This window comes from Pleurodeles waltl, chromosome 4_2 (assembly GCF_031143425.1).
Source record: "Pleurodeles waltl isolate 20211129_DDA chromosome 4_2, aPleWal1.hap1.20221129, whole genome shotgun sequence".
NCBI classification, from domain to species: Eukaryota; Metazoa; Chordata; class Amphibia; order Caudata; family Salamandridae; genus Pleurodeles; species Pleurodeles waltl.
In genome coordinates this window covers 339,996,432-340,024,385 of record NC_090443.1, presented here as the reverse complement: position 1 = coordinate 340,024,385, position 27,954 = coordinate 339,996,432, and the positions used below count along the sequence as shown (strand labels likewise).

At 44.6% G+C, this 27,954-nt stretch overlaps 1 protein-coding gene across 2 annotated transcripts in view; it reads right to left on the bottom strand.

Moving 5' to 3' along the window:
- Window positions 1–27,436, bottom strand: part of TRIOBP (TRIO and F-actin binding protein) — an 82,864-nt gene extending 55,428 nt beyond the window's left edge. The window contains exon 1 of one of the 2 annotated variants that reach the window (XM_069231383.1): window positions 27,148–27,436. In XM_069231383.1, the coding sequence (XP_069087484.1) occupies window positions 27,148–27,153 (6 nt within the window). In that variant the 5' untranslated portion in view covers window positions 27,154–27,436. The remainder of the gene's footprint in view (window positions 1–27,147) is intronic. The other variant, XM_069231382.1, reaches the window with a different exon arrangement.
- Window positions 27,437–27,954: the final 518 nt, after the last annotated feature.

Here is a 27,954-nt window from a genome sequence, read left to right as displayed (position 1 = left end):
CCTTGGTCCTGACTTTCCTTATGGGGTCCCCTTTTGAGCCTATGCATTCTTGCCCCTTAAGGTATTTGGTTATTAAAACAGTATTCCTGGTAGCTATAACATCTGCAAGGAGAGTGAGTGAGTTGCAGGCCTTATCGGTTAAACCCCCTTATATAACGTTTTATGGGGATAAGGTGGTGTTGAGGACCAAGGCTGCTTTCCTTCCGAAGGTTGTTTCACCCTTCCATTTGGCTCAGACAATCACTTTGTCCACGTTTTATCCTCCGCCTCATCCTTCAAAGGAGGAAGAAAGACTACATCGCCTGGACCCAAAAAGGGCGTTGAGCTTCTATATCGACAGAATGAAGGATATCAGGCTGGAGGATCAGCTGTTTGTCGGATACGTGGGCAAGAGGAGAGGAAAGGCAGTCCACAAGAGAACACTCTCCAGGTGGGTTGTTCTTTGCATTAAAATCTGTTACTCTTTGGCAAAGAAGGATCCGCCTGAGGGCATTAGAGCTCACTCCACCAGAGCTAAGTCGGCCTCTTCGGCCTTGGCCAGGGGTGTTCCTGTGGTTGACATCTGCAAGGCCGCAACTTGGTCGTCCCTTCACACTTTTGTGAAACATTACTGTTTGGACTCTGAGGTCAGAAGGGACGGTCATTTTGCACGGTCAGTGCTGCAGGATTTCTTGGTTTGACCATTTAGGCACCCACCGCCGGGCGTGGTACTGCTTTGGGACTCTATTCATCAGGTGAGGAATCCACAGGTAGTTGTATCCATCAGAAGAACGAGTTACTTACCTTCGGTAACGACTTTTCTGGTGGATACATTAGCTACCTGTGGATTCCTCACGGTCCCACCCGCCTCCCCGTTGCCTTTTTGGTCTCTCCAAGCAATCCTTGAGTGTGCTCCTTTTGGTCTTCAAAGTTGCAATACATTTTGCATGTATGATATTTGTATATATGTGTATATTTATATATAAATCTATATATATATTGGGTATATACATGATTCGTATGTATAAATATATTTATTTGTTTAAAAAAAAAAAAAAAAAAAAAAAAAAAGGTTATATTAAATCTACAGCTATTTTATTGCAATGTTGTGTGATTTACAATATTAAGAGATGTTGCTTTGCTCTTTCATTGCATTGGGTTATTATTATTATTCTCATGCACGTAAAAAATGTTGGTACTGTCATCGGCACGTCGGCGAGGACTTCTTATTGCCTGTATGACGTCAGACGGCGTCGCGTGGGCTAGAGTGACGTCCTCGTCGACGTGCAGAGACTAGTAAGAAGATTTCCGTCAAATGCTGGCGCCATGGGAGTATTCATCAGGTGAGGAATCCACAGGTAGCTAATGTATCCACCAGAAAAGTCGTTACCGAAGGTAAGTAACTCGTTCGTTAGGTAGTGCTCTTACACTAATGCACATCGTTGCCCTGATGTGCTTTCCGGTTTTTCAAAGAAAAGACCGTAACAATAGAACCAAACAAAATGTACTAGCGGAGCACAACCATTTTTTTTTCTCTTTCTTTCTTCTTTTGTGTTGCTTCGTTGCAATAACAGTGTGTAGGCACACACCTTCGTTGTTATTGCAACGAAGCAACACGGGACGCGGATTGCTATTATGCGGACGTTACGAGGACACAGGACCAACTATAAGCTGATGAACTAAAATTATATTGTCCAAAAAAAAAAAAAAAAATGAAAATCAGTTGCGTTTTTTTTGTACAATGAACAAGCTTAGTGCGGACAATACCAAGAGATTTGAATATCATTTGGAGATACAAGTGGTAAATGGAGAGATTAAGCCTTGAAGAAGTCCAATGTGTGGACGAAACACGTGTCGGCTGATGTTACATGTGGATTCGACAAAATATCATGCGGTCCTTTGACTTATAGTTCATTTCTGTGTTAGATTATGGACTTTTATTGCATCTATTTACATTATGTCTTTTATGTTGGTTGTTTTTATATTGTAGGGGTTTAGTGTTGTATGTTATTTATCATTGTCACCAATTTTTGAAATAAATATTTTCATTATATAAAATTATGAGAACCTACATTGCTTGAGGTTAATAATATATGAATGTATATGGATTGTGGACAGTCTATCACAATTTACTAATTATATAGTCATATTTGACTTTTTGATTATCAATACTTTAGAAAAAAGAAAGAAAGGAAAAAAATTGTGCTCCGCTAGTACATTTTGTTAGATACAATAGTTTCACAGACTTTGAAGGAAAAAAAAAAAAAAAGCTGAGAGCTGGAACAGTGGTCTCATTCAAGAGAGGCGGTTTGTGTCATTACAGACGGATTAACTTTATACAAAGCAGCCAGCCCCTAACACTGGTAAAAACAAAAAGGTGTGTACAAGGGAGCCAGATAGTGGAAACTGTACAGAAAAGTTTGCAGCACACAGCTGGCAGCTTTGATTTTTCATATGGCTGCAGGGGACGCCAGCATCATGTCCCACACAAACGTTACTACTATTCCTTCTGGAACGTCGTCCTTAAAACTATGAGGGATAAAAAGCAGACCCATAGCCATCTCTGCTCAGTTTGATGTCACTTGACAACGCCCCCAAGCCCCCTCCATTAGATGTTAAACCAACGGATAATCCACAACCTTTCTAAACACCCTCTTCCAAAAGCCAAAGAAGCTGTGTTCACTGCACCCGAGAGGAAGGAGAGTGACAAGCCTGTAGTGCGGGCTTAGCCTTGGCAACGGACCCAGGACAGGTGGATCACCTTCCCTTTATCTTCCAGGCCACCCTGGGATGGACCCTTATGGAGTCCGTCTGCAGCCTTCTCCTCTGGAGGACCCAACCAGAGCGGGGAACACCCAGGCGCTCTTCTTTCAGCGATTCCTCTCCCATGGTTGTTCTTGCAGACAGACTGGGAGGCGAATAGCACATTCCTCAACGACCCTCTTGTCAAAGCTCCTCAGACAGGGAAGCACAGTTCGTCTTTCGTGTCTGTAGTTCCGTGATCCATGCATGAATAAGGGTTATTGCAACTATTGATGTTTTCCACTGGGTGTTACCTAGGTGAATGTGGGTCATGGAAGACGTGTGTTTTAGTACGTTTCTACATTCCAATATGGTCATGTTACAGCCAGTTCGCGGCGAGTATTGTGCTTTTCACAAAAGAAAAATATGAAGATATTTCTAGGTGTATAAACACGTTTGCCAGGTAAAAGGAAATTTATTTCTTTAGGCAGTGCTTTAAATGGGCCGGTTCTGTCCGGTACGGAGTACCGGCACCTTTTTATTTTGAGAGAGTACCTGCACTTCAAGAAACATGTAATACGTTTAATTGGAGAGTACCGGCACTTCTCAGAAACAAGCAGACTCTGGTACAGAGTCCCTGCTCTTCTATTTTTCCATTTCAAGCACTGTCATTAGGGTTGTGTAACTGCTCCGGCAGTGTCATGCAGGGGAGCGAGAGAGACTTGGACCACGGAGCACCTACGCATGTCAGAAGAGTGCGTAAACAGAGCAGCTATTGCACCTTCCGCCTGCGAGAGGCAGCTGCATGTTTGGGTACTGGAAACTGGACTGCACGTCACGAAGGAAACAGTGGTCTGTTTAGGATCGAGGAGTTGCGAACAAATTATCAAAAGAAAGGAGGCCATCTTGGAAAGGTTTTACACTATTTAATGTTAGAAGTGCTGCTGATGGACAACCTGGGTGTAATATCAGCAGATATTCCTTTCATTTTTTTTTTTTTTTTTTAAATAAAAAAGGACAGCTGTGTAGATCACTTTTGTTCGCCTCAAGTCATTTTAAGTGTCAGATAATTACTTTAAATATGACTGAGAAGAATAGCAAATATAATGCAGCACTAGCTGATAGATGTTGTGTAAGTGACCAAAGGAAATGGTTTTGCAGAAAGAAATTCCCGTCTCTCTCATAGGTATTAAAAGGTGGCATTAAGTAAGCGAAGGAGTAAGCTTTAGAGGATGGGTTTGGTCCGTGTCAGAAGTTGATTCAGGAAATTAAGAGGGAAACACAAGGTGTGTAAGGAATGCAAAGCATCTGAGAACAGAGCCTAGTTATGAAAGTAAGGAAGACTTTCCTGAACTGAGGAAGGTAACCCTAGCACCGAGAATGGTGTACTTTGTGGCTGGCAACAAAACTGTGTACTTAGCTAAATAAAAGGATATTAGTGCAAGACTGGTAATGTCGGTACTTGGGACAATTTCGCTCTCTTTCAGGGGGAATGAAGGAAGACGTTAATGAGTATGTTTTGGCAACATGTTGGCTGGAGACTGAGGAGGACTCAGGATGAAAGCACTGTGGACGCAGTGGCTTGTAATGCTTTGAATCCCCCTCCGCGTAAGGATATGTTCCGTCCGTCTGCAAAAAGGCATCCAAGAAGTGAACAATGTTTAACATATTAAGTTGTGGTTTAAAAGATCTTTTGACAGAGTCCACAAATATTATGAGGGCCGAGTGCTCGAGTCCCGGTTTGGAGATTAAAGTCTGTGTGATTCCCAAATTCATAGGTTTACCTTGCTTGATTCCGATTCAGTCTTTGAAGACATGTTTGAGAGGTAGCTTAAACAATGCTTTAAGCTATTTTAGGGTCTTTGGGAAGAATATTCAATATGGCCTAGGACCTTTTAAGGTATGTGTTAATCTGACCATGTTGCTTGGTTCGGGGCAGTGATGCGTTTTTATGGGGGGAAGGCAGATTCTGCATTCCTGTCAGAAAGGAGGAAGCCAGTTCTGATGAAAATAAGTTTAAGGCTCAAAAGCACGGCTCTTTGTGGGCATCTGTTAAAAATGATTCAGATTTTCTTACACATTGAACCAGCCATGCATAAGAACTGCATATCGATACGCTGAGTTTTTGGCCGCAAACCTGTTTTTGTTCACACCGAATACAAGGGTTTTGTTTTTGCAGGATACCATATTTCAGGGCCTAATTTGACCCTAAGATGTTATTTCAAAACAGTGAACGCAATACCTAGAAGAGGTATCCGCAATTTTCAAAGTATTGTGATCATTTCATTTTCTTTCACTTTAAAAGGCTGGAGAGAAAGTTAGCAATGTACATAATTAAAATAAAGTAACCAGCACTGGCTGTACACTGCAAGAAGTACATGCTTATAGAGTAGAATTTGTGACTCCATCAGTACAGATAAAGGGGCTTCGGGTAGTGTGTTTTCCATAGAATCAGAATCTATTTGAGAACAAAAATAGGGTAGATGCTGCAAAAAGGCTCAATAAAGCAGATTTAAGGAAAGTGCAATACTCAGTGTTTTTTTCTACAAGAGAAGAAAGATGAGGGTTAGAGAGCAGTTATACACCCAGGAGAGTTAAAGAAATTTGTGGTGTACTGGCATTTCATGACTTATGGAATCCATTGTTTGGAAGATTCTTGAAGAGAGAGATAGCTTAGATAACCTGGACCACACCCAGGCTTACTTAATTACTCTAGTTGTGTTGCAGTCAAAAATATTTTCATCTCAGAAAACTATTTCAGGTGCCTACCGCCAACACCTTCACTAAGGTCTTCTGGTAAGTGGCAGCTTACCTCAAAGAGAAATATTTAGGGTCAATAGTGCATATGGGCGACATCCTCTTCATGTCATAGGAGTTAAACTGAAAGAACAGATGATGATGGTGACAAACGTGTTACAGGTTAGGGACTGTGATAAACGAGGAGCTCTCTCTCTATTGGAGCCATGTCACAAATTAGTTTTGGGGTTTCCAAGTGGACATGAATTCATCTCTTTTGGAGCTTCCACCCAAGAAAATGAGGATGTAAAGATTTATCTTTTTACTTTGATGCATGTGGCTGGTTTGCTAGTTGCTTCCATTTATGCCACATTCCCTGAATTTCTGAATTATCAAGCTCTCCATTGCTTAGGAGCAGTAAAATTGGTGCAGCGGTTTTTGGTACAGACATTTTTTGACGAGGAAGCCAGGGAGCTTTTTGCAAGCTACAAAATTAGGAGGTATTGAATGTAGGGTGAATTTAGGAACATGGCTGATTGTTATGGTACAGTCTGATTCAAGTCAACCTGGGCTTGGATGAACGCATTGAAGATATGAAGCCAGACGGACTATGGTCACCTTCAGAAAAGTATAGGCACATCAACTGTCTGGATCGACTCCAGGAACTTTTGCTTTGAAAAGTGTTTTGGCATGGGGCCATACATATTCTGTGCTTTTACACCTAAAAACATCTCTGCGCTGTGCTACATAAATTGCCTTGATGGTTGTTGGTCAAAAAACACCTGCCAAAGTTAGCAAAGGGGCCAGATGCAAAATAACTAAATCATTTTCAGGGAAGAGTGCCTTCCAGGACAAGTGTACTGGGTAGCAGACTGGAATTTCAGAAATCCTGTGATTTCACCACATGAATGTTGAGTTTAAATATTTTGGCTGTAAATCAAAAAGGATGGGATCATCTCGAGGTGGATCTGTTTGGTACTTCTTTATAGTCACTTCTGACTCCTCAAGGTTGGGGGCTCGCTAGATCTGGGGACATCAGCAGTAGGAGCAGCTGTTGAGTGATCTCTCACAAGAATCTTTTGAACTCTGCAAGTAGTAGATACCAGGAAGAGATGGCGTGTAGCATGTAGGGACATTTTTGTTTTTAGCATACATTTTTATTAGCATTTTCTATTTAACATACAGCAATACAATGATTTAAACAGTACTTTATGATTAGCAAATATATCCAGAACCCCCCTTCCCACCACCACCCCTGGCTCAGTGGTTCAAACATGTTCATATATCATTAAATGTACAATTCCATGTGTTGTGCGGGATAGAAAACCGAAACACGGGTTCTGTGTAAAACCATCTCCACAGACATTCTCATCTCCACCATAAGTCACTCGCACATGGTCTGACAACTCGCACCAGCATACACATCTATGGAGGTAGCGTGTCCTGGGGCTCCAAAAGCTGGGTGAGCATCACCGCCCAGGCTCTCAAGTCATCGTCCAGTTTATCATCTCTGCATGGTTTACGCACTACACTCTTTAGCCATCACCCATGTCGTTTTAACCAGTCTTAGGACGGGTGTAGCGGGTACAGCCAGCATATGGCAATTGTACGTTTGGCCAAGATCAAGCCCAATAGGAAGAATTTGCTACTAAGTTTGTTCTTCTTTTTGACCCAACAGGCACTGTGTCGCATCCCAAGGGACAGCCCAACCCGAGGCTGCATTTAGACTCTTAAGAATTACCTCCCAACAGCTCGCAAGCACCAGACATTCCCAAATCATGTGTATGAAGTCCATCCTTGGTTCTAAGCAGCAAGAGCAGGAAGAAGGTCTTGCCCTAGCTGCTTAGAACAAAGGATGGACTCTATACACCAGTTTATCTCACTCCGAGCATTGAGTGTGCTCAGAGTAGGAAACATGGTGAACCACATTAAACTGGAGCAGTCTAAATCGTTTATTAGTGGAGGCGATTTTCACCCCGCCATGGATTTCACCCCAATTTTTAGTCATGAGGGGAGCCTCTAGCACGTCCTGCCATTTGGCCTGCACTGGCAGCGCACACAAAGGCATATTCTCTCTCAGTGCTCTGTATATATGAGAGATCAGTTTCCGGCCACCAGCAATATTTAGTAGCATTCCCAAGGTTTGGGATACCCTGGGAACCACAGGGAAGAACGGCAAAAAGCCATGGGCCGTCGCCGCAATTTTTGCAACTTGCAGGAATTGTCCTGTGCCCAGCCGAAATGTTTCTATGGTGTTTGCCATTGTGAAAAATCTATCATTGGGTTAAAGGTCCCACAAGAGCTCACATCCAACTCATCAACAGACATTGCCTGAGCAACGAGCTTAGAGGGACGAAACATACAGATGGGCAAATGCGGCGTGTAGGAAGCGCTCTTCAGGGCATGCCCGATGGCCGTTTCACCACGCACCACATACTCATCGGACTATAAAAGGCAGCGCATCTAGGGCTCTCACACTCATCATTAAAAGTTTGGGCTAGAAGATGTCACCACACGTACCTCTCAGTGGCAGACTCTCTCAGTTCTATTGCTTATCAAGCCAATGAACCGCATGATGTAGCTGTGCTACAAGCTAATACAGTTCTAGGTTAGTCAATTCAAGAACCCCCCCCCCCACGTACCCAGAGAACATTTGAGTGTGGGTAGGCTAACTCTCTCTGAAGGACCACAATAATTCAACAATCAGTCCGACGAGATCAATTAAGATTTATTTACGGATCTCATACATTGTCCCTTTGAACACAAAGGCACAGTAGGAGTAGGATAATTTTTAGTAGTGGCAGTTTCCCCTTGAGCGTATTCCAGAATTTCACCGCAGGTTTCAGGCTCTCCAGCACCCTGCCTATATTTTGCCTATATTTACAGGCTCAAACTCTGCCACGCCAAGTGTAATTCTGATCCCAATATACCCAACCATTTTCAATGCCCATGTTAGGTCCAAATTTGGCAAGTGTGGCCTGTGTCAACCAACCAGCTGCCCCAGTGGAAATAATTTTGATTTGGTTCTGTTAACGCACAACCTGGACACATCGTCAAACTCATCAAGCACAGCCAGCATTATTGGCACCACGTTTTGCAGTAGACGTAAATAAATTAACACATCCGCATACAGGGAGACCATGTGGGTGTTTTCTCCCATCCGTATCCCATAACCCCGCAGCATCCAGCACAGCCTACATGCCAGTGGTTCCATTGCCAAGAGCAGGGGCGATCGGGGACAGCCCTTTCTGGTACCTCTTTGCAGGGTAAATTGCTGCAATACTGCACCCCCCTCCCACTCTCACCTGCGCAATGGGGCCTCCATAGAGCAACTGCACCCAACGGACATATGTTTCTCCAATGCTCACTTCCTGCAAAACCCTCCACAAAACAATTCCAGGCGAGGGAGTGGAATGCTTGTTAGATACCCAGTAGTGTTATTGTGGATTGGTCCTCTCACATATTTGTCTCATGCAGAACTAGGGACAACCTTCTCAAATTGCGCAGTGTGTTTCTCCAGGGTATAAACCTGCTTTGGTGCGCATGGACCAATTTCTGGAGGTGTATCATCAACCTCGTTGCCAGGACCTTGCTAAGTACTTTTGCATCTACACTGAACATCAACAGGGAGTGGCGGTATGAAGACACCATCCCACTGTCCCTGTCAGGTTTAGGGATCATGACAACAAACGCCTCTTTCATAGGGGCAGGGAACACATTTTTTTTTTTTAAACATCTTTATAAATCTTTAACAACAGATTGCCATACTCCCTTCCCTCCTTTGGTAAAATTCATCCAGTCGGCTATCTCTCCCCACCGCCTCCGCAGTCCTCAATGCCCCGATTGCAACCATGATTTCTTCTTCAGTTATGGGGACGTCCAGAGTGTCCCTCTCTTCCCTAGTTAGCGAAGTCATCATTAAGTCAGCTAGGTATGTTGTTCCGGCTGAACATACATCTTTAGGCAGCGCTGTATACACCGACTACAAGTTAACTGCAAATAACTCCAACAATACCCTCCTGTGTGTTTACCAGTCACTGCAGCAGTAAACACCGGGTCCCACATGGCACCACATAGGTACCCTCGGGCCTTCCCACTCATCCTAAAAGTGAGCAGCAGGGGCAAATGATCTGAGAGATACCGCACCAAATTAGTGACAGTCACACATGCAGCATGGCACCTGACAATTTATGCAGCTATAGGTCCAATGGCAGGCAAATAGCATTAGTACTCTTTAGATCAGAGGAAACGCACTCTCCACATATCTTACAGCCCTAGTCTCCCTGAGATCCCAGCGAGGGGGTAACCGGTCCAAGTCTCTGTCCAGAACACAGTTGAGGTCTCCCACCAGTATTGTCCCAGGTCCCACATACTCCACGTCAGCACTCACAGTCCCGAAGAACCCAGTGTCCTCTACATTTGGAGCATACATAATTATCTGAGATTGCCATGGCATCCAGTGGCCAGAGACAATGACATAACAGCCCTATGGATCAATTTTATTCCCCTTAGCCACAAAGGGGACTCCAGGTAAAACCCATATCAGGGCCCCTCCGGGACTGCTGGAATACGAAGTGGGGAAATAACTGTCCCCTCCACCTGTGCTGTAGTTGTTTAATAAATGCTCCCCAGGTGTGAGTTTCTTGCAGAAAGGCCACAGTGATCCCATAACACCTAAGATAAGAGTACACACTATGCTTTTTAATGGGCTGCCCCACTCCTCGGAATCCCCAGGTGAATAACTTCCAAGTAGTAGCCATAATCCCTACAATAGAGCACACCTCCATCCCACTGTGCTCCACAGTCGAAGTCCCCTCGCCCCATCACATCATAGAGTCCAGGTTGTGATTGATCAGTATAGAGCCAGTCTCCCACAATCACCCATTTCACTCAAAAAACAAAGTCAACCCAAAACACCCCCCTCCCCCCACCGATGGGCAATGAGTCCCAACAACTGAGGCCACAACTAAAAAGGCCAACCCCTAGGTCCCACCGCCCGTCCTCCCCTCCCCTCTGAGGCCAAATCCTCAACAGAACTAGGCGCATTGAGCTGAGGGCTTGGCATTCCTCCAAGATGGCGAGGACTGAAGCTCTCAACCGTCCCAAGAGGACCGTAGCCCCCCAGAGCACCGACAGCAATAATGGTCGTCCAATTGCAACTTCCTTCGGTATAGATCACTTCAAAATCTGGGTGGTAGTCTAATCTGCCACTCTACTCATAATCTGTGCCACCTGCCACAGTCCAGTCAGCATAACCATAATTGCTTCCCAATTAGTTACCCTCTTTTCCTGACAGCAAAAAAGGGGAGTAGGATAGAAGGGAGACAGCATAATATTTGCATGACAATTATGAGACACATTACAAGTTCAGTCTGCACATGGGTCACCTGAGGTCCTGATCCGTGGCACGACAGTTGATAACCCCTCTGTGTGTTTGAAAGGATTCCCCAGTGTCGGCACCAAGTTAGAATCCTCTAAAGTACCATCTGGGCACACCGGGATTTTACCACTCACAGATGCTGGATCAAGGAGTTGTATCCGTCAAATGGGGCCTGGATCTGGTTGTTCTATGACTGGCCAGACTATCCATTCGTTTACGGCCCAGAGGGCCCTGCTGGGCTGCACCCCCCCCCCCTCTCCCACCCCCTAAAGTGTCCAGCCAGTCGCCAGCCTACTCATGAGTTACAAAAAAGTACACCTTTCCTTCATACTGCACTCTCAGATTCGCAGGGAACATGAGGCTGCTCTGGATATTGTGCTCTCTGACCCGTTTTTTTATAGGACATAAAGTTCCTGCGAAGATCTTGCACCATTTGAGTGTAGGAAGATCGTAATGTCCCAACCTTCAAACTGTGGGGAAGCCACGAGTGTGGACATGCTGCAAGATCCCGTCTCTATCCCTTAAGTTGAATAGTCTACCAATGATGGCATGAGGCAGCGCCCCAGATTTGGGCACAGGAGTCAATGCCCAGTGAGCCCAACTCTATAGTAAAGAACTTGGATAATTGTTTCCATTTCATGGCCTTTATAAACCAGTCTGCCAGGAAGAGCTCCATGGACGACATCTCCACTCTCTCGGGGAAACCCACAGAGCGAATAACTATTTCTCCTTGAGCATCCCTCAGCATCTTCCATACTGTCCTCCATGGGGTGCTGAGTTTGTTTGCAACTCGGCCACAGTCTTTTGAGGGAAGCCACATCTAGCTGGAGTGTCTCAACCTATTATTCAGCCCGAGACCCTCTCAGATATTTTTTGAAAATCTGCTCAGAACAGGCCTAGCTCAGGAGCCACCGTGTTGATCTTCACAAACATGGCATCTCGGGAGCCCTTAATCTCTGCCATAAGGTCAGCCATTGTGGGGACCCCTTGTTGTCCACGCCACATGCCCAGGGGACAGCACACTATCAGGACACAACAAACACACTTTCTCGCCCACGGCTCCCCTCATCAAATAGCAGGTTTACGCAGGATTACGAGATCAAGGCGAGGGCTAGGCCCACCACAGCACTGGCAGATTGATATTGCCAAGGACCAGGATTGCCTTCCAGGACTGCAGGAACCAGGCCTTCACATACAGAGGGCAGTCCCCAGGGTGTCACTTGTAGTGCACCACGCCTGCTTCTTTCTCCTCTCTCACCGTGCACATGCATCCTCAGTAGAGCCCCTGCAGCCCAGAGGGATTGGGTGGGGGGGGGGGGGAGGGGGGGGAGGGGGGGGGAGAGGGGTTCCAGCCACAAAGTCTAGGATCGGGAGCAAGTAAGGTGGTAACACCAAAACTTCAAAGGGCAAATAGCACTTGCAACCAAGGATGTTGGCAGATATTTTAGAGCCCCGGCAGGAGCTTCGGAAAAGCATGTCTAGGCAACCATCTTGCCCCGCCACGCTCCCTCATATGGATACATTGTTGCATGGAAAGGGATTGGAATTCCATGGAAATATGTGTTGGTAACAAAATTTATGATTATTTTTTTCCAAAATACTTTGCCTGCAAAAAAAGGGCAGAGGTATAGATATGCAGTTTCTGTGGCTCACAGCTTCAAGTAGCAGAGATGTGGAATTCTATAAAGTATCTCCTCTTCAATGGACCAGAAACTTCAAAAATCTACTTGCCTGTAACAGCACATCCACTTGTCCCATCTGGCGATATGTGCTGAGGTGACAGATAATGCCAGGGTTAATATTATGTCAGGGTTTGGATTCTAGCAATGCGCTGATTATGCCACCTTTCTGATTATCCAAGGCTGAACATAACAATGCTCTATTATGGCAAATGTGTGAATAATCACAGTCTTTACGAATACAAAGGCTCTATCTGTGCACAGGTTCTGTACAGACCAGTTTACCAACTACAGAGTTCTGGATATAGCATTGGTCTAGTTGAGTAATTTCTCCTTCTTACTTTAGTTTCTGAGGAAGTGTTGTGGATTGCGTTGGCACATTTACTTTTAAGAATTCATTCGATTTCACAATACTTTAGCCCAAGAAAATCCAGAAAATACTTGCAGTCAAGTGCCTAGGTTGCCAACTGAGTATCAAACAGGCAGTTCCCAGTATGACCTTCTCCACATCATGTTTCAGGAATATATCATATTTGCATCCTTCTTTTGGGCTATAGGAATTCCCCACCCCTAAATAGAATGTCAGTTGGTACCAATGGGTTAGGTCTTAATAATATGAGGGCGTAAGGGTTAAGAAACCACTTAGACCTCATTAAAGCTGCTTCTCAACTGTCACTTTGTTCATGCCTCTGAGGACTCTTCCTCTTTTTAGTGAATCTTGAGCAAGGCTTTTAACACACTTGGATCCAACCTTGGATGGGGAGTTGTTTTGTCTGTAAAGATCATGATCTCCTTTGGACTAGTGCATTTCTTTTATCACCTCTTGCGCAGTAAAAGTCATTCAACATTTTAGGTTTTCTTTGTCACATGTATTCGCCCTCAACCGTACATTGGATTGGTTCTGTAGATAGATGAAGATGTGCACGAAACTGACAAGTACTTTTTATAGAACCAAGGCCATGTCGTCTACAGCTGATGCAGATTTGTACATGTGAAATGTCTGAAGTGTCAGACCGGAATGATGGGTCATCATCCTCTATATAAAGGAGCAACTGTCGATTCCTCCCAAAAAGCCCACTACAGGCAGTTTCTGCTTCCTCTAGTTTGGTTTGTGAAGACATATGTGAGAGCCTGAGCATTAAGCACACTTGTATCAACACCATTCAAATTTTGGTGCAACGGCTACAAACAGATGGAAGCTGGAGTAGGTGACTGGTCTACTGCTAGATGTTTTCTGATATTTGAAGTCCTTTAACCATGTTTCTATATTAGCCTGTTAAGTGCTCAAAATATGCATACTGCTAGCCTCCAGTCTTGATATAAACTAATGACTGTCTAAATTGGTAATAGGAGAAGCTGGATTTTACCAAAGAGAGAAGCATGCATTAATCTCTCTGCCAATTGCGGACCAGTATGAAATTAAATATATATATAAAATGAAAGAGCAAAATGAGCTATTGGTAAAATGAAGTGAAAAGTATTGTTTTAGGGCAAGCGCAGGTGCTTTGACCTGTTTTAAGTATTGTGGGCTTTTAACCACACCCACCGCACACCCATCACTTTCACTTGTTCCTGGGCTTGCCTTTCAAAAATCCTTTATCATCATTGGTAAATGCTTTACATTTGTCCCTCCTTGGGGGAGATTTGTTACCGCCTTGCAGACTGCCCCTGTTGCCTGGATAATTGCACGATTGCTGATACAAAAAGAGGTTCGCTCGCGGTCAAACGTATCTCTCTTTCACGCTCACGGTGGCCATGGCACTTTGAATCGGCTCGCTTATGCCAACTGTTTTACTTTTCATTTTCAATTGAAGTGGCAAGAAAAGTCCAGTTAGGAATTTAAAACGCTAATAGCTCTAACTCAAGCAGACGCGAGACCCACTGAAGTGCAAATGCTTGTTTGTACTGCATTTGACAGATGGACTATTTGTGTTTCATTTTAGGTGTCTTCGCATCGAGGGAGATATGTTTCTTATAAGCTTCATTTATTTACAGAGACAGTGGAATGGTGTGCAATGCTGAGAAGTTTGATTTGGAAGAGGTTCAAGAATGTAATGTGTTCAGGAATGGAAAGGCTCTTATCATGGTCTTAGAAGCATTTAAGAGGGGGATTCTGAAATGAGATTGAGGTTTATAGTGTGGTGGACATTCTTCATTTAGTGTTCTCCATGATCTTCAAAGGTTGCTTCAGGTCGAACAGATACAAAAATAACAAATGCATGATGCTAGCCTTCGTGTATAGAAGAAAGAAGGAAAGAAGAAGGAAATCACAATTTCTTTTCATTGCATTTGGAGAATCATTTTCTCCTTGAGCAATTTGTAGGTTTTGCTAGACACATTCTATAATACTGCAGCTTGTAACAAATGACTGTGCATTGTATTATGTTATGCGTATTTGTAAGCGCACCTTTACCCAGGAGGGCTTCCTGGTGACGAATAGGAGTGTATGCCTAGCCTTGCCTTGCCTATGGTGGGCTGGGTAATTGAAAAGCCAGTATTCTGTTTCTTGTGGAACTCAGGAAGTGGAGTGGGAAACTGTTGCATGCTTTAGGAGAGATGCAAGAGAACACCTGTCCACCGGATCTGAGGTGTCTGAGTGGTTGGTGGAAGGAGATGCGATTGTTCAGGTAGGTGGGGCCCAAGTTATGTAGCATCTTGAATGCGAGTTTAAGGAGTCTAAATTGAGTGCATTTGTTTATCGGGAGCCAGTGGAGCTTCCTGTGGTGTGGTGAGATGCGAGTTCTGAGTGGGAGGTTGAGGACGAGTCTAGCTGCCTAGTTCTGTATGGTATGTAATCTTCTGGTGCGTTTTGGTCCCAAAATAGAGGCATGTCATTGTGTGGCACATCATTTGATTAACACCTCCAAGACCAAATTGAAAAGCTCTTTTAAGCTAATATATGTAACATGATGACCAACTATAAACTGGCCCGTTTTGTGACCACCTAGGGTAGTGCATCTGTCTCTCGATATAAACTCATTCAGTTATGTGGTTTATGTTTCTCTTGCTTGCATTAGGAGACCTTAAGAAGGCTAAAACAGGATAAATAAAAAAGCACAAAACACACACGTTGTTATATGCAGCCATTTTTCCACTAGTCCTGTACGTATATTCCATCACTCTGTGCACTTTCACTCAAACAGAAATGAGTGCAGATCTTACCAGAACAGAATAGGAAGAAAAATAAGTAAAAGGGCTACATCACGTTTACTCCATTTGTCCAACATCTTAATGGAGATTCCGCGTACAACTGGTGCAAGTCCTAAACAGTTCTCACCTCCTAGGGAGGCAATACTTTACCAGTGTTTTCCCTTTTCTTTATCTTTTTATTTCTTTTAGTCATACTTGTGTGTTTAAATTATTTATACATTCACAGCCAATAGTACTATTTTCTCATACCTACAAGAAGCAGATTTTACTGGGATATGCATAAAAGCTGAAAACGGGTTCCAGGTATATTCTTTGTACCCTTGCATCTTAAGAGGCACTAATACTGCTCTATTAAAGATACAAACAGTGGCTATATTTAAACAAATAAAATACATTTTAACAGCAAGCATACGACCCCCATATTTAAGCGGTTGTGTGATTTCTTTTACTTTTTTTGGCATATGTACTCAATAAAAACAAGCATTTGCAGGACAATGGGTCTCGCATTTACTGGAGTTAGAGCTACTGGTGTTGTAAATTCATAACTGGACTTTTCTTGCCTCATAATTTGGTCTTTTCCGGCCACATAATTCCAGTGGCCCTGCACATAACTAAAGCATTTACATTTACATTATTCCTCTATCTGCAGCCAAAAATGAAAATATTGCTATTTAGCATCACAATTTAAATCTGCCATGCTAATTCCAATAGAATACCACTCTCATCACCCCACCATCAGAGTTGCTGGCTGCCTAACAATTACCAAAACAAGACAGCAACAGAGGAGTAACAGGAGAAATAAACTAAAAGGGTCACCCAAACATATCAAGAGTGTTAAAACAGTCAGTGTATAAGGATGTTAAAGTTGGCCTGAATCATGGTCATACTTGCAATAAGGAGAGATTAATATAACATATACAATTATCATATAAACCCCAAAAAAACCTTCATCAGAAATAAATGTTCGGGATTAGGCTTAATACTCAGAACAGCGCCTAGAGGACACAACAATGAAAGTACCATTTGTAAGAAACATGGTCATGTTACCAAATAGTAGGAAAACAAAATGGCTGAAAGTATTGCAGTGTAACCATACATTTAGACCCTAGAGAGCATAGTACATTGCATATTTTCAGAGCTAGCAGGTCTACTGCAATATTACAAACAAGACCCTTAAAAACACAAAGTACTATCAGCTGTAAAACAAAAGTTCCAGTCATGAAAAAAAAAAAGGTTAAAAAGACACTGAATGGAGGGAGGGGTTATTATTTTCAGGTCCCCAATTACCTAGTGTGGGGACACAGATGATCTGGACAGAAATAGCAGGTTGTGGTGACGTTCTGAAGGTGGTACCATAGTCCTAGAACCACCACAGGCTGAGATATGAGCACAAATGTTTTGTAAAATAGTGCCCTGCAATGCATTATGGGACGACCGAGTGCAGCAATTATTGCAATATGTTGATTGTAATGCGCAGAACAGCCCCTAGGGGGACACCACAGTAAAAATATCATTTGTAAAAAACATGGTCATGTAACCATTTAATTAGCCACTAGAGGGCATAACACCATGAAAATTGAATGGCACAAAGTAATGCAGTGCAACCATATATTTAGCCCTCATAGGCCGTAGTGCCTTACACATTTTCAGGCCTGGCAGGCCTACTGCAATACTAAGGCCCTTAGAACAAAAGTTCCCAGCTATAAGAGCTCAAAAAGAGACTGCATGGTGGGAGGGGTTATTATTTTGGGGTCATCACTAACCTACTATGGGGGCCCACTGATGGCCTAAACAGAAAGTGTGAGTCATGCTGAACGTTTTAGTGGTGGTCCCATTGTCCTCAGGCCAGAACAGACAGAGTTATGGGGAAAAATGTTTTGAAAAAGAACGCTTGCAAAGCATTATGGGACGACTTTTCCTGAGTGCAGTCAATGTGCAGTGCTTTGTAGAGAGAGCCAGTTTGGATTTCTGTGTTTTTTGCATAAAGCATATATCAATGCTAAGTGTTTTTGGGAAAGCTAAAGAGCGTAAAGGGGAGAGCCAGAATAAATGACTGATTAGGTAACAGTGGGAACAATGTGCTGAGTGCTCCAATACCGCTGATGGAGATTGCACTGTTAGGGCCATGGCTGCCAAGGAGCATGATGGAGAGAGACAAAATTGTTCACCCACACTGAAGTATATTGGCAATCGTGCAATTATCCATGTAACAGGAGGTAACAAAACCGCTCCAAGGCAGGACAAATGTAAAGCAATTACCAATGACATCAAGGGATTTTTGAAAGGCAAGCCCACGAACGAATGAAAGTGATGGACTTGAGGTGGGCACACGTAAAAGCCTGTAACGCTAATAGCTCTAACTGGAGCAAAACGTGAGACCCACTGCATTGCAAATGTTTTTTGTTTTTTTTGGCCTGGCTCTGCCCAGGTTAAGTGCTCGTGTTCTATTTACTTTGTGCGACAGCTTATACCTTTTGTGTTCGTGCACTCTTTTTGTTGTAAAGTGCATGGGTTTACCTGGCTCAGTGCGCTTTAACTTTTACAGATGCTCACTCTCCTCCCAGTTATTTACAGGACAGCAGCAGTGAAAAGCACTCCCTCGGCCCAGCTACATGACACACCTTAAGGAGTGGTGACAAACACGCTCGTTTTTTCCACCTATCAAGACCCCCTTTGAAATCGCACAAAGGCACCGATAAATGGCAGCATTTTGTTCACTCTCGCCAATGTTCCAGAGCAGCACGTTTTATTTTTGGAAGGCAAGGGGAGAGACGATGTTGAGACTTGAACCCTGTCCCTCGGGTTCCAAAGTCGGCAGTAGTGAATGTCATGCCACATCCCCTCTCCGAAAAAAAAAATCAGCATTTTTTGTGGATTTGTCTCAGTTTCCCTGACCGAGTTTCCCCCCCACCATGCAACCGCTCTTAGTACCATTCTCCTTTTTGTTTCCATGAGCACTCACGTGAGTGCATGGGAAGGGCTTTCCCTCAATTACACAGATGTGTGCTGTTAGGAAGTGGCCGCTGATGATGACGACAGCGTTTTACTTTATTTCAAGGCCCCAAATTTAGGACGGCACAGACAACCTGTACTCCTCCATTATGCAACAAGGTCAGACATGGACACCATCCTTTATCTTTTACAGACTCTTGCTCTCCTTCCCATAACTTACAGGACAGCAGGACTGAAAAACGCCTCCACAGCCCTGTGAAATGCGTCAAGGAGTTGTAACAAACATGCTTGTTTTTTCCCCCTCAAGATCCCCTTTGAAATAGCACAAAGGCACCAATAAACTGCAGCATTTGGTTTGCTTTTGCCATTGTTTTTTCAGCTCAGAATGTATCAGCATTTTATTTTTGGAAGGCACTGGGAGAGAACACTTTAAATAAATATATCTTAATGCACTGCTATAACGTGCCTATTGGTGTCAAAGCTACCACGTTAAAGGGTAGATGTTATGGCACCCAGGATGATGTTAACGTGAGGTCTCAGGGCTGCGGAGCCCTCAACATTCCTTTCTCTAGCCCGGGGAGGGGCAAGGCTTGTTATTTTTTCTTTGGAGGGGGGTTTGTGTCAGGTGCTAGCCGGCGCCTACAGGGCCGATCGGGAGATTGTAGTCATTAAGGACTACACTTCCCATGAAGCCCAGCGCGGTAGAGATCGCGTAAAAGTCGGCGCACCCTGGAAAGGGTGTGCGTTATTTGTGCTAATGAGGCAGGTCAGAGCCTCAACGAAGTAGGAGCGGACGGCGTTCCCCAGGGGGGAATTCATCGGCGGCCCGAAAAGAGGAATGAGATTCAGCATGGCCCCCTCCTGGAAACTGACCTTTTACCGGTAGAAGGAGTTCCGAGCTGCTCCTCCTTTCGAATTCCGAGTACTAAGAAGGTGGTAAGCGGCAAGCTTGCTACTTGCCGGAGGCTATCGTCTTTCTTTATTCCTGCATTCCTTACGGCCAGGTTGGGGGTGACTGTCATAAATTGGAGCACTTTACTTTTGAGGTACCATAATAAAGGAACGGCGATCTTATGAGACATAATCTTTTGGCTTTTTGTTGGCGGCGATTCAGAATGAGATTTACTGTTTGCAGGATTCCAAACAGCCGGGACAAATAATTCTTGTCAACATTCACTGAGATATGAACGAAGTACTTCTTCAAATATACGTGACATTAACGAAAGGCTTAGTGGGTTAACTGAATCATAGGAAGAAGTACAAAATAGATTTTCTTCACCTTATTCTTTCTCCTCATGTTCGTTTCGTTATACGTTCTGTAGTATTGTTTAGGAGGAAGGGCGGTGAGACCCTTAGGTGATTATTAGTGGCCGTAGGTGGCTTGGGGCATCCATTGGTGATGCTGATGGAACATAGTCAGGCTTTGGACTAGTTCTGCCCTTATGAGTTATGGGCAGTCCAGGTTGTTTTGGTTTTAGTGAGACCTTATGAGAATAGACAGACAATGTGATAATTAACACTGTGTATTTTTCTTTACAGTTATCCCGTCCCTGCTGATCCTTCCCCTTCCTTCCCTCGCTTGATTACTCCAATGCACTGTGGTTTTTTTTATCAGTGACTTGGTGGTGTCAGGAGGTGGACCTTGTTTGCATCACACCGAGTCTGAGGAGTACCTACACCGTGACAGTTTGGGGGCAGGGCTGGGGCAAAGTGCCTTGTAGGTACTTCTGGGAACAAAGCTCAGACCCCTAAGGGGCCTCGCACCTGCCTTACATGGTGAATATTTGGTTAGAGGTGGCAGGTCTGCCACCCTCCTACACACATCCTGTAGTTTTGTTTCAGCTGCTTTAGTTGCCTAAAGGTGTGTATCCTGGTGAGGATATTATGTTATATTATTCATGTGTAAATTTCTGGGTGCCTTTCTAGTCAGCGTATTTACTCCCTGACAGTCTTTATAAATGAAGATTGAATTTGTCAGCATCTATTCCTGTTCTGTCTTTATGACATGGAACCGTGAATACTTCACCGTCTAACTTGTCCCTTTCAAACGAGATAAGCTATAACAAATTGTTTCACTCTTTTTTGCTAATCTCACAAAAGACTGCCACGTTTCAAGCAATCAGGTATTTGTAAATTGAGGCTAATCACCCGTGAGGGTCTCAAGGTGCTGGCGGGTAGTAGATCAGTCGAACTGCCAAGTTTTGAGGTTCTTCTTGAATTGAGGTAGTGAGGTTGAATGCCTGAGGTGTAGCGGAACAGCGTTCCAGGTCTTTGTGGCGAGGTAAGAAAAGGATCTTCCACCAGCTGAGTTCTTGTATATCTGTGGCAAGAGCCAGTGGTGTAGACTGGAGGCGTCTGGTGAGCATGTGGAAGGTCAAGCGGCGGTTTAAGTATGCAGGTCTGATGTTGTGGAGGGCCTTGTACACATGGGTGAGGAGCTTTAAAGTGATTATTTTGTTAATTGGGAGCTAGTGAAGGTCTCTCAGGTGACCTGAAATGGGGCTGCATGGTGGATGTCCAGGATGAGTTTGGCCTAGGCGTTCTGGATCCTCTCCAGCTTGGGTAGTGCTGCCTAGAGTGCGTTGCTGTAGTCTAGTTTGCCGATGACAAGCGCCTGGGTGACTGTTCTCCTGGATTCGATTGGGTTCAATTTGAATATCTTTTGGAGCAGGCGTAGTGTGTGGAACCATGAGAATGTGACAGCATTGACTTGACGGTTCATGGTCAGTGGGTGTGGGGGGGTGAGGTGCTGTGTGCTGGAAGCCACCAGGAGTGGTCCCAGGATGAGGACCTCAGTCTTGTTGGAGTCGAGTTTCAGGCAGCTGTCCTTCATCCCGGCGGGGACTGCTCTCATTCTGTTGTGAAAGTTGATTTTTGCAGGTGTAGGCTTGTCGGTGAGGGAGAGGATCAGATGGGCGTCATTGTGTAGGAAACAATGTTGAGCACGTGGTTTCGGACGATGTTAGCTAGCAGGTATATGTAGATGTCAAAGAGGGTGGGGCTCAGGGAGGAGCCCTGATGAACTCCGCAGCTGATCTCTGTCGGTCGTGAAGTGACCAGTGGGAGCCCGACTCTCTGGATGCTGCCGGTGAGGAAGGAGCGGATCCATCCTAAGGCTTTGCTGCAGATGCTAGCATCATGCAGCCTAGTGCAGAGGGTGTGGTGGGAGACGATGTTGAAGGCTGCAGAGAGGTCCAGTAGGTTAAGGCCTGCAGTTTTGCCTCGATTGAGGAGAGTGCAAAAATGTTGTACTTTGCTGTGAGAGTTTCCTCACTCATCACCGCCTGCTAAGGTGGGGAGAGGGCCCCAAGATTTTAGTGTTTCAATACAATACACACTATTAATATGTTTATTACTATTAGAAGAATTCAAAACATTATTTAAATACTATATGTGACACATACATCAAATCAACAGGCCAAATAGTCTGCTTCAGGCTCACTTTTGTCACATAGAGGGGCATATCTGAGAATAACTCATAGCCAATTGTTAAACTTGTTCAACTCTGGCAGTATTAGAGAACTATATTATGCATACACAGTGCATAATTTAAGCATAAATTCATGCTCATGCCATGCTGTCATGTGTTAACAAATAAGACAAAAGTACATTAATCCTACTGCCGGGCTGTCTCCTAATCCAACTCTTGCTTATTCTACCCCCAGTGGTATGACAAGAGAACCCTGCATCAAAACTGTGCCCCTTTGATGTATCTGTATGTTTAGCTGACGTCGCTGTCTCCCTCATTGGCAACGGACAGAGCTCTCAGGAAAACAGGACTGTTGCTATTGCGACATCCGATAGCTAGATTTTTTTCTGTAAATGAGGGTGACTGCCTGGCCCCAGGACGGTGTTTCTGCCCCTTAACTGTCCACTCAGACAGGCATGAAGGTGTCCTGCTAGGAGTGTCTGTGCATGCTGGTCTGTATATGTTTGAGCTTCTGCTGTGTGCATGTCTCCTAGTCTATGCAAGTGTCTATGTATAAGTAAGTGTCTATGTATATGTAGGTGTGTGTATGACAGTGTTTCTGGTGTGTTCCGTTTCTGCATGCTTTGTGAACAACCCTGTATCTTTGTATTTATGTATGTGTGTTTGTGTGACGCTATGTGACTCAGAAGCTACAGATCATCTGCGCTCAGAGTGACGTCATCCTTTGGCACAGGAAACGTGCACCTAAGTATATGATTTGGTTGTCTTCACTCTTTCGCGAGAGGTTGCACTGGGCAAGAGAAGCCGGGGCTTTGGCAGAAGACAGAGGCCCCTGGCTCCCTCTGCCCATCTCCGGCTGCACTGCTAAGCACAAGGTCACCAGCTTCACCCCTGCTGCCCTTGCGTAAACTGATTTACAGAGCGTGCCTCCGCCATGTCTGCTGGGAGATTGACCCACAAACTAACTCTCTATTGGGCGAATAAATATTCTCCATCATCCCACACTGCACCTCCAGTCTCTTACTTTTTTTGTAGGGAGCTCTCATTCACTAAAAGGTGCACCCTCGTGCACTCTTCTGTTCAAAACGTTGAATGTCAAAAATTGCTCCGCGCCGAGAAGGGCCTTGAAGCCTGGCATGCTTGCGCTGCTCTATTGAGCTGGACTTTGAGGCCTTACATGTTCACATATGTAGAGGGATGCCAGACTAGTCCCTTTGTTCATATCTCTGCCTTGTGCAACAGACCTGCTCAAGTGGGCACCAGCTGTCTTTGATGTGCTATAAATTGTACCCCTGCCCTTAAGGCACTTCTCCACCAAGGAGAAAGTTACACATACCCTTCATGTGCGACTTGCTTGTGCCAACAAGGCCCCCCCTCTCCCCTCCACAATTTAACACCTAAATTCATCAATAAGCAACTTAAAACTGGCCAGTCAACCTTTGCGAAAAGCGCTCCAGTGTGCAGGAGCCTAAGACGCCATATTTTTTGTAACTTTTGATCCGTTTGAGCTAGAATTTGATTTTTTTTAATATGCAAGTTATGCAGCAGATTGATTGCGTGGCAAATCCACAATTATGCGAAAATCGCTGCAGCCGCAGAATCTCATTCCAGAATCTCATTCCAGTGGCCCTGAGCAGTAGATGTCAATGCAGCGAACCATTTTTCAACTTAGTAGAAAATATAAAGGGAAAAAGAGCACCTGTATCAATTTTCTTCTTCTGTCGTGATTGATGCAGCTTGCTCAATAGTTGCTTGCTCCCCTATAGTTTGTGCTTTCCCTATGCCCCCTCCTGTGTCCTTGCATGCCAGTTGGCCCTCCTCCTCGCACCTCCTTCTTTGCCCGTTCTTTGTGCTTGCCCCGTGTCTTCACTCTGTTGTTGTGTTGGGACTCCCCCGCTCCCTGAACTTGTTTTTTTGCCCTTCACCCCAGACATCCAGTCCAAAACAAAACACATGGGTAAGAGACATTATTATTTACAATGCCAATGGCTCTAACTCTCGCAAATGAGACCTATTGGCATTGCCAATGCTGGTTTCCTTTACTAAAATGCAAGCCTGACAAAACCTGCATGTAAGATGCCAAGTGGAGCACAAGGAGCCCTTGTTTTGTCGCGGCTTGAAGTGAGAATGTGTTTATGTACCTTCCTGGGACACAGCTGGCAAAGGTGGGTGAAGCCTCAACTCAGCAACGAACGCTGCCCCTCCCCGTTTGCCTAACATGAATTTGAATAGAACTCCTCACATACGCATTAGTCAGTCTGAAAATCTGACATGGCCAGGGTCGGACTGGTCTATAGGGCAATCAGGCAGCGCTTGATGTTCCGGTCTGACCAGTCAATGTGTGGGCCAGGTTTGTGGCTGCTGGTGTGCCCGTTTATGGTCTGCTGGGCCACTTTTTACTGCTAATTTCCCCGATACTAAACACTGCCTGCAGCAAACTCAAACACATGCGGGCTTCCATACCTTACAAAACACAACAGCGTGTCTTTACAAGTTCAGTACTGCTCGACTTTGCAAACATGGACCAATTTTTTTAGCTTCCTAATTCATTAATGGGAGGCGCTTTTATTAAGGGGCCCGGGCAATTTTTTTCTCCCAGTCCGACCATGGACATGGCCGCGTCCCTCATCAACTAACGTAGGACACCCTTGATGTCTGATGGGCCACGAGGAGAGACGGATGCATGGTGGCTTCGAGGGACTGCAGGAAGGGGTGGTGACATTCCTGCTGGCACCTCAGGCCTCAAGCATTTCAGTCCACTACAGTATAAATATAAACAAGGAAGTGAAAAGAAGGGGGGGGGGGGGGGGTGGGGGGGCAGGGTCTAACCACCTTCACAAGTAACATCCCTTCCCCCAGTGACCTTCTGGTGACAGTGTCTCACCCGGGCTTCCTTCCTGTGGCAGGGCAGGGAGTGTGAGAGATTTACAGTGCACACACATCAGTGTGAGTAAAACAACAAAATTATCTGCGGAAGGACGTGAAACCACTTGAGGGTAGTCGGGATCTCATGTACACCGCGCCACTCAAAACCGTTCTTAAACCCTTTACTAGCACCTTGCTTCCATAGGAAGAGCACAGACGCACGTTAATGACAATACCCTTCATACGAACCGTACTTAGAGCACTTAGCCAACTCAGCGCATTCCACGTAAATTGTAACTAAAGCATTCGACAGCACATTTCATCGAAAGTGCAACTGAAGCACTTTTTCTAGATAGCACCTTAAATACAGAGTGTACCAAAACATTTTACGGAAAGCGTCTGGGCTAAGTGTAGTTATACATAGTATATTTAAAAGAAATTGTACTTAAATCACTTTTGTTAAACACCACGCCGTGTAAACTGAACCGATGCACCTTACATATATGTGCCCTTCTTACAAGTTATACGTAAGGCACTTTGTAAACGCCACATTTTCATACGAGTACGACGTGACTTTGGCCATCACATTTCTTACTAACTGCACCAAAAATATACCACAGGCAGTGTATTTTCTACAGGCTGTACCAAAACCCTTTAGACACCACCTTTCAAGAGGCACCCAAGCATTTTACAGTGTCTCGCTGTATAAATGTTCAAGATACGCGAGGTTAGATACAGCACCTCTCAAAACACAAAAATGAAAGCCTTTTATATACAATGCCTAGGATCAGAAGCCAAAGTGGATACAGGCAGGGCTACTGCACAAATGCGGTTGCACGCCATGAACATGCCACATATTCCATCATATGCTTCATAGTTGGCACATAATAAAAAATGTTTTTTAGCTCCAGCGAATCATAAGTGAACAAAACAATGCCACGGCGGCCACTTCACAAAAGTTAATCTGTTGCGTTTCAACTGCTAATTGCTTTATTTGGCTAGTGCAAGAGGTGCAAATGTTGACCACGTACTGTGAGCATCTCCACTTAATGTACTGGCGGAAGGGTCTGCAGAAATAAGAACTGTTACATTTTAAATGTAATTCACACAGGGTGGGCAGAACTATTACCTATCTTGACTGTATTTCAAAACCAACAAATGGAAATTATTATTCACATTACTGACAGTATCTACAAAGGGGGATTTATTCCAACTAGGGCTCCGACATCAAAAGAATCACAAATATCTTGCGGTTCTTTGGAGTTCACGTGCTCAGTGCTAAAGTACATTCTAGGAGTCATTTGTATATAAAATATTTCCCTATTTCCATATGCTCCGCGGTTCTGTAGAGCAGATTTTGTTGTAAAAAGGTGTAGCATAAATTGCTTTTTCTTGCTGCATTATTTATCTGTTTTGCACAGTGGCCCTGGATATAAAGCACAGCTACCTTAACACTGCAGAAAGTAATCCACATAAACCATTTATCTAGCCACCTGTCACTGGAGCGCCTGAACAGACCATACAAGAACCACGAAAAAACGAACTTGATAGTCAAGACTGCCAAGCAAAAATCATCTCGAGATCTACTAACCGCTCTCCAGATACCTGTAAAAATTAGAAGCTTTTTCTTAATTGGAAAAAAAAATGTATACCAAACTTGGATAAGTATCTGAGGAAAATGTGTGTATTTTCAGAACTCAGAAGCTGATGTTTGAGAAACATGGCAACATTTCCAAAATAGGTTTAAATGTGAGAGCTAAGGAATAAGTTATGCGGAATTGGGGGGCTACAAATAAATTGGTACCAGAAGAATTGCAGCTACGGCCGTTGTGTATTTCCCATGTAGTGGCTTTCCAGACTTTCAATTTTTTTTTTACATTACTGCTGGCAGTCCCGCTTGACTTAATGATGTGACGGCTGCTAATTATCTTGAATAGGGTGGCCGCTAAAGTAGTCTTGTCTGATGTGGTGACTATTCGAACACTAATAACGTTAGTAGCGCGAGCTGATTTTTCTTGAACATAACCAACTCAAACTCGGGGCTCAGAAGCAAAGGGTCAGGGTCGACAGGGCTGGGCGTAAATCTGGAGACCACGTGAGATCGGTGTACTGCGCCTGGAGGAGGAAGACCGGATAGACCAACAAAACAACAGGCCGTTTTTTAATTGGTTTATTTGGGACTGGCAGAGTGGTGCTCTCACAAGAGAAAATAAATGAGAGAGGCATTGACTTACCGTCATGGCGGGGGTGGGGGCGCCCCCGTCTGTCCCTCTCCAGGCTCCTCTTTCCTCCGCCAACTTCACAGGGCGAATAAAGTAAGATAATAATCCGAAGGGGCGGGAGAAAACAACATGGGAAGCCTGTCACACACTATAATCCCCCTTCGTTTCTAAAATAATTTTAGGCCTAAAAACTACACTTTTTCCTCCACCCTCCTACTTTCGGCCTTTTTTTTGCTTTTGCTTTTTTGAACTTCCTGGGAGGGGCCGAACTGCCAATGGGAACCGCGAGGTGGGCCGGGGAAGGAAATGAAAAAAGCAGGAAAATCACCGCAAAATGGGTGAGGGCCCTGGCAGCCAATAGGAGAGAAGCGTGCTGGGGCGACGCAGCCAATGGGAAGAGGACAGGGCGGGAAATGCGGGAGATAATGGGAGGGGGTAGGGGCAGGCAGCCAATGCGAGGAAGCCGCAGCGGAAAGGGCGGAAGGTAAAGGGAGCAGAGCGCAGCGATGCGACTGGCAGCCAATGGGAGGAGGACGTGGTTTTCGAAGGACCGCCCGGTTAGTCTGGGAGGACCACCCTAGGAATGTACACAGGTGACTCCCTGCCCTGCAGAACAAACAAGGTGGGTGGGGGAGGGGAGAAGTCTGAAGGGCAGGTGTCAATCTCTCTTACTAGCCCCTCCTTAATGGTGCCCTTTTTCCACCCAACCAGCAGACCTCCTATCAAGGAACACAGTAGTAAATTAGGGAGGTGGAAAAATTATCGCGCAATTTGAGGCAAAGTTCCAAACCATTTATGACAGCTCAGTGGGATATTCTA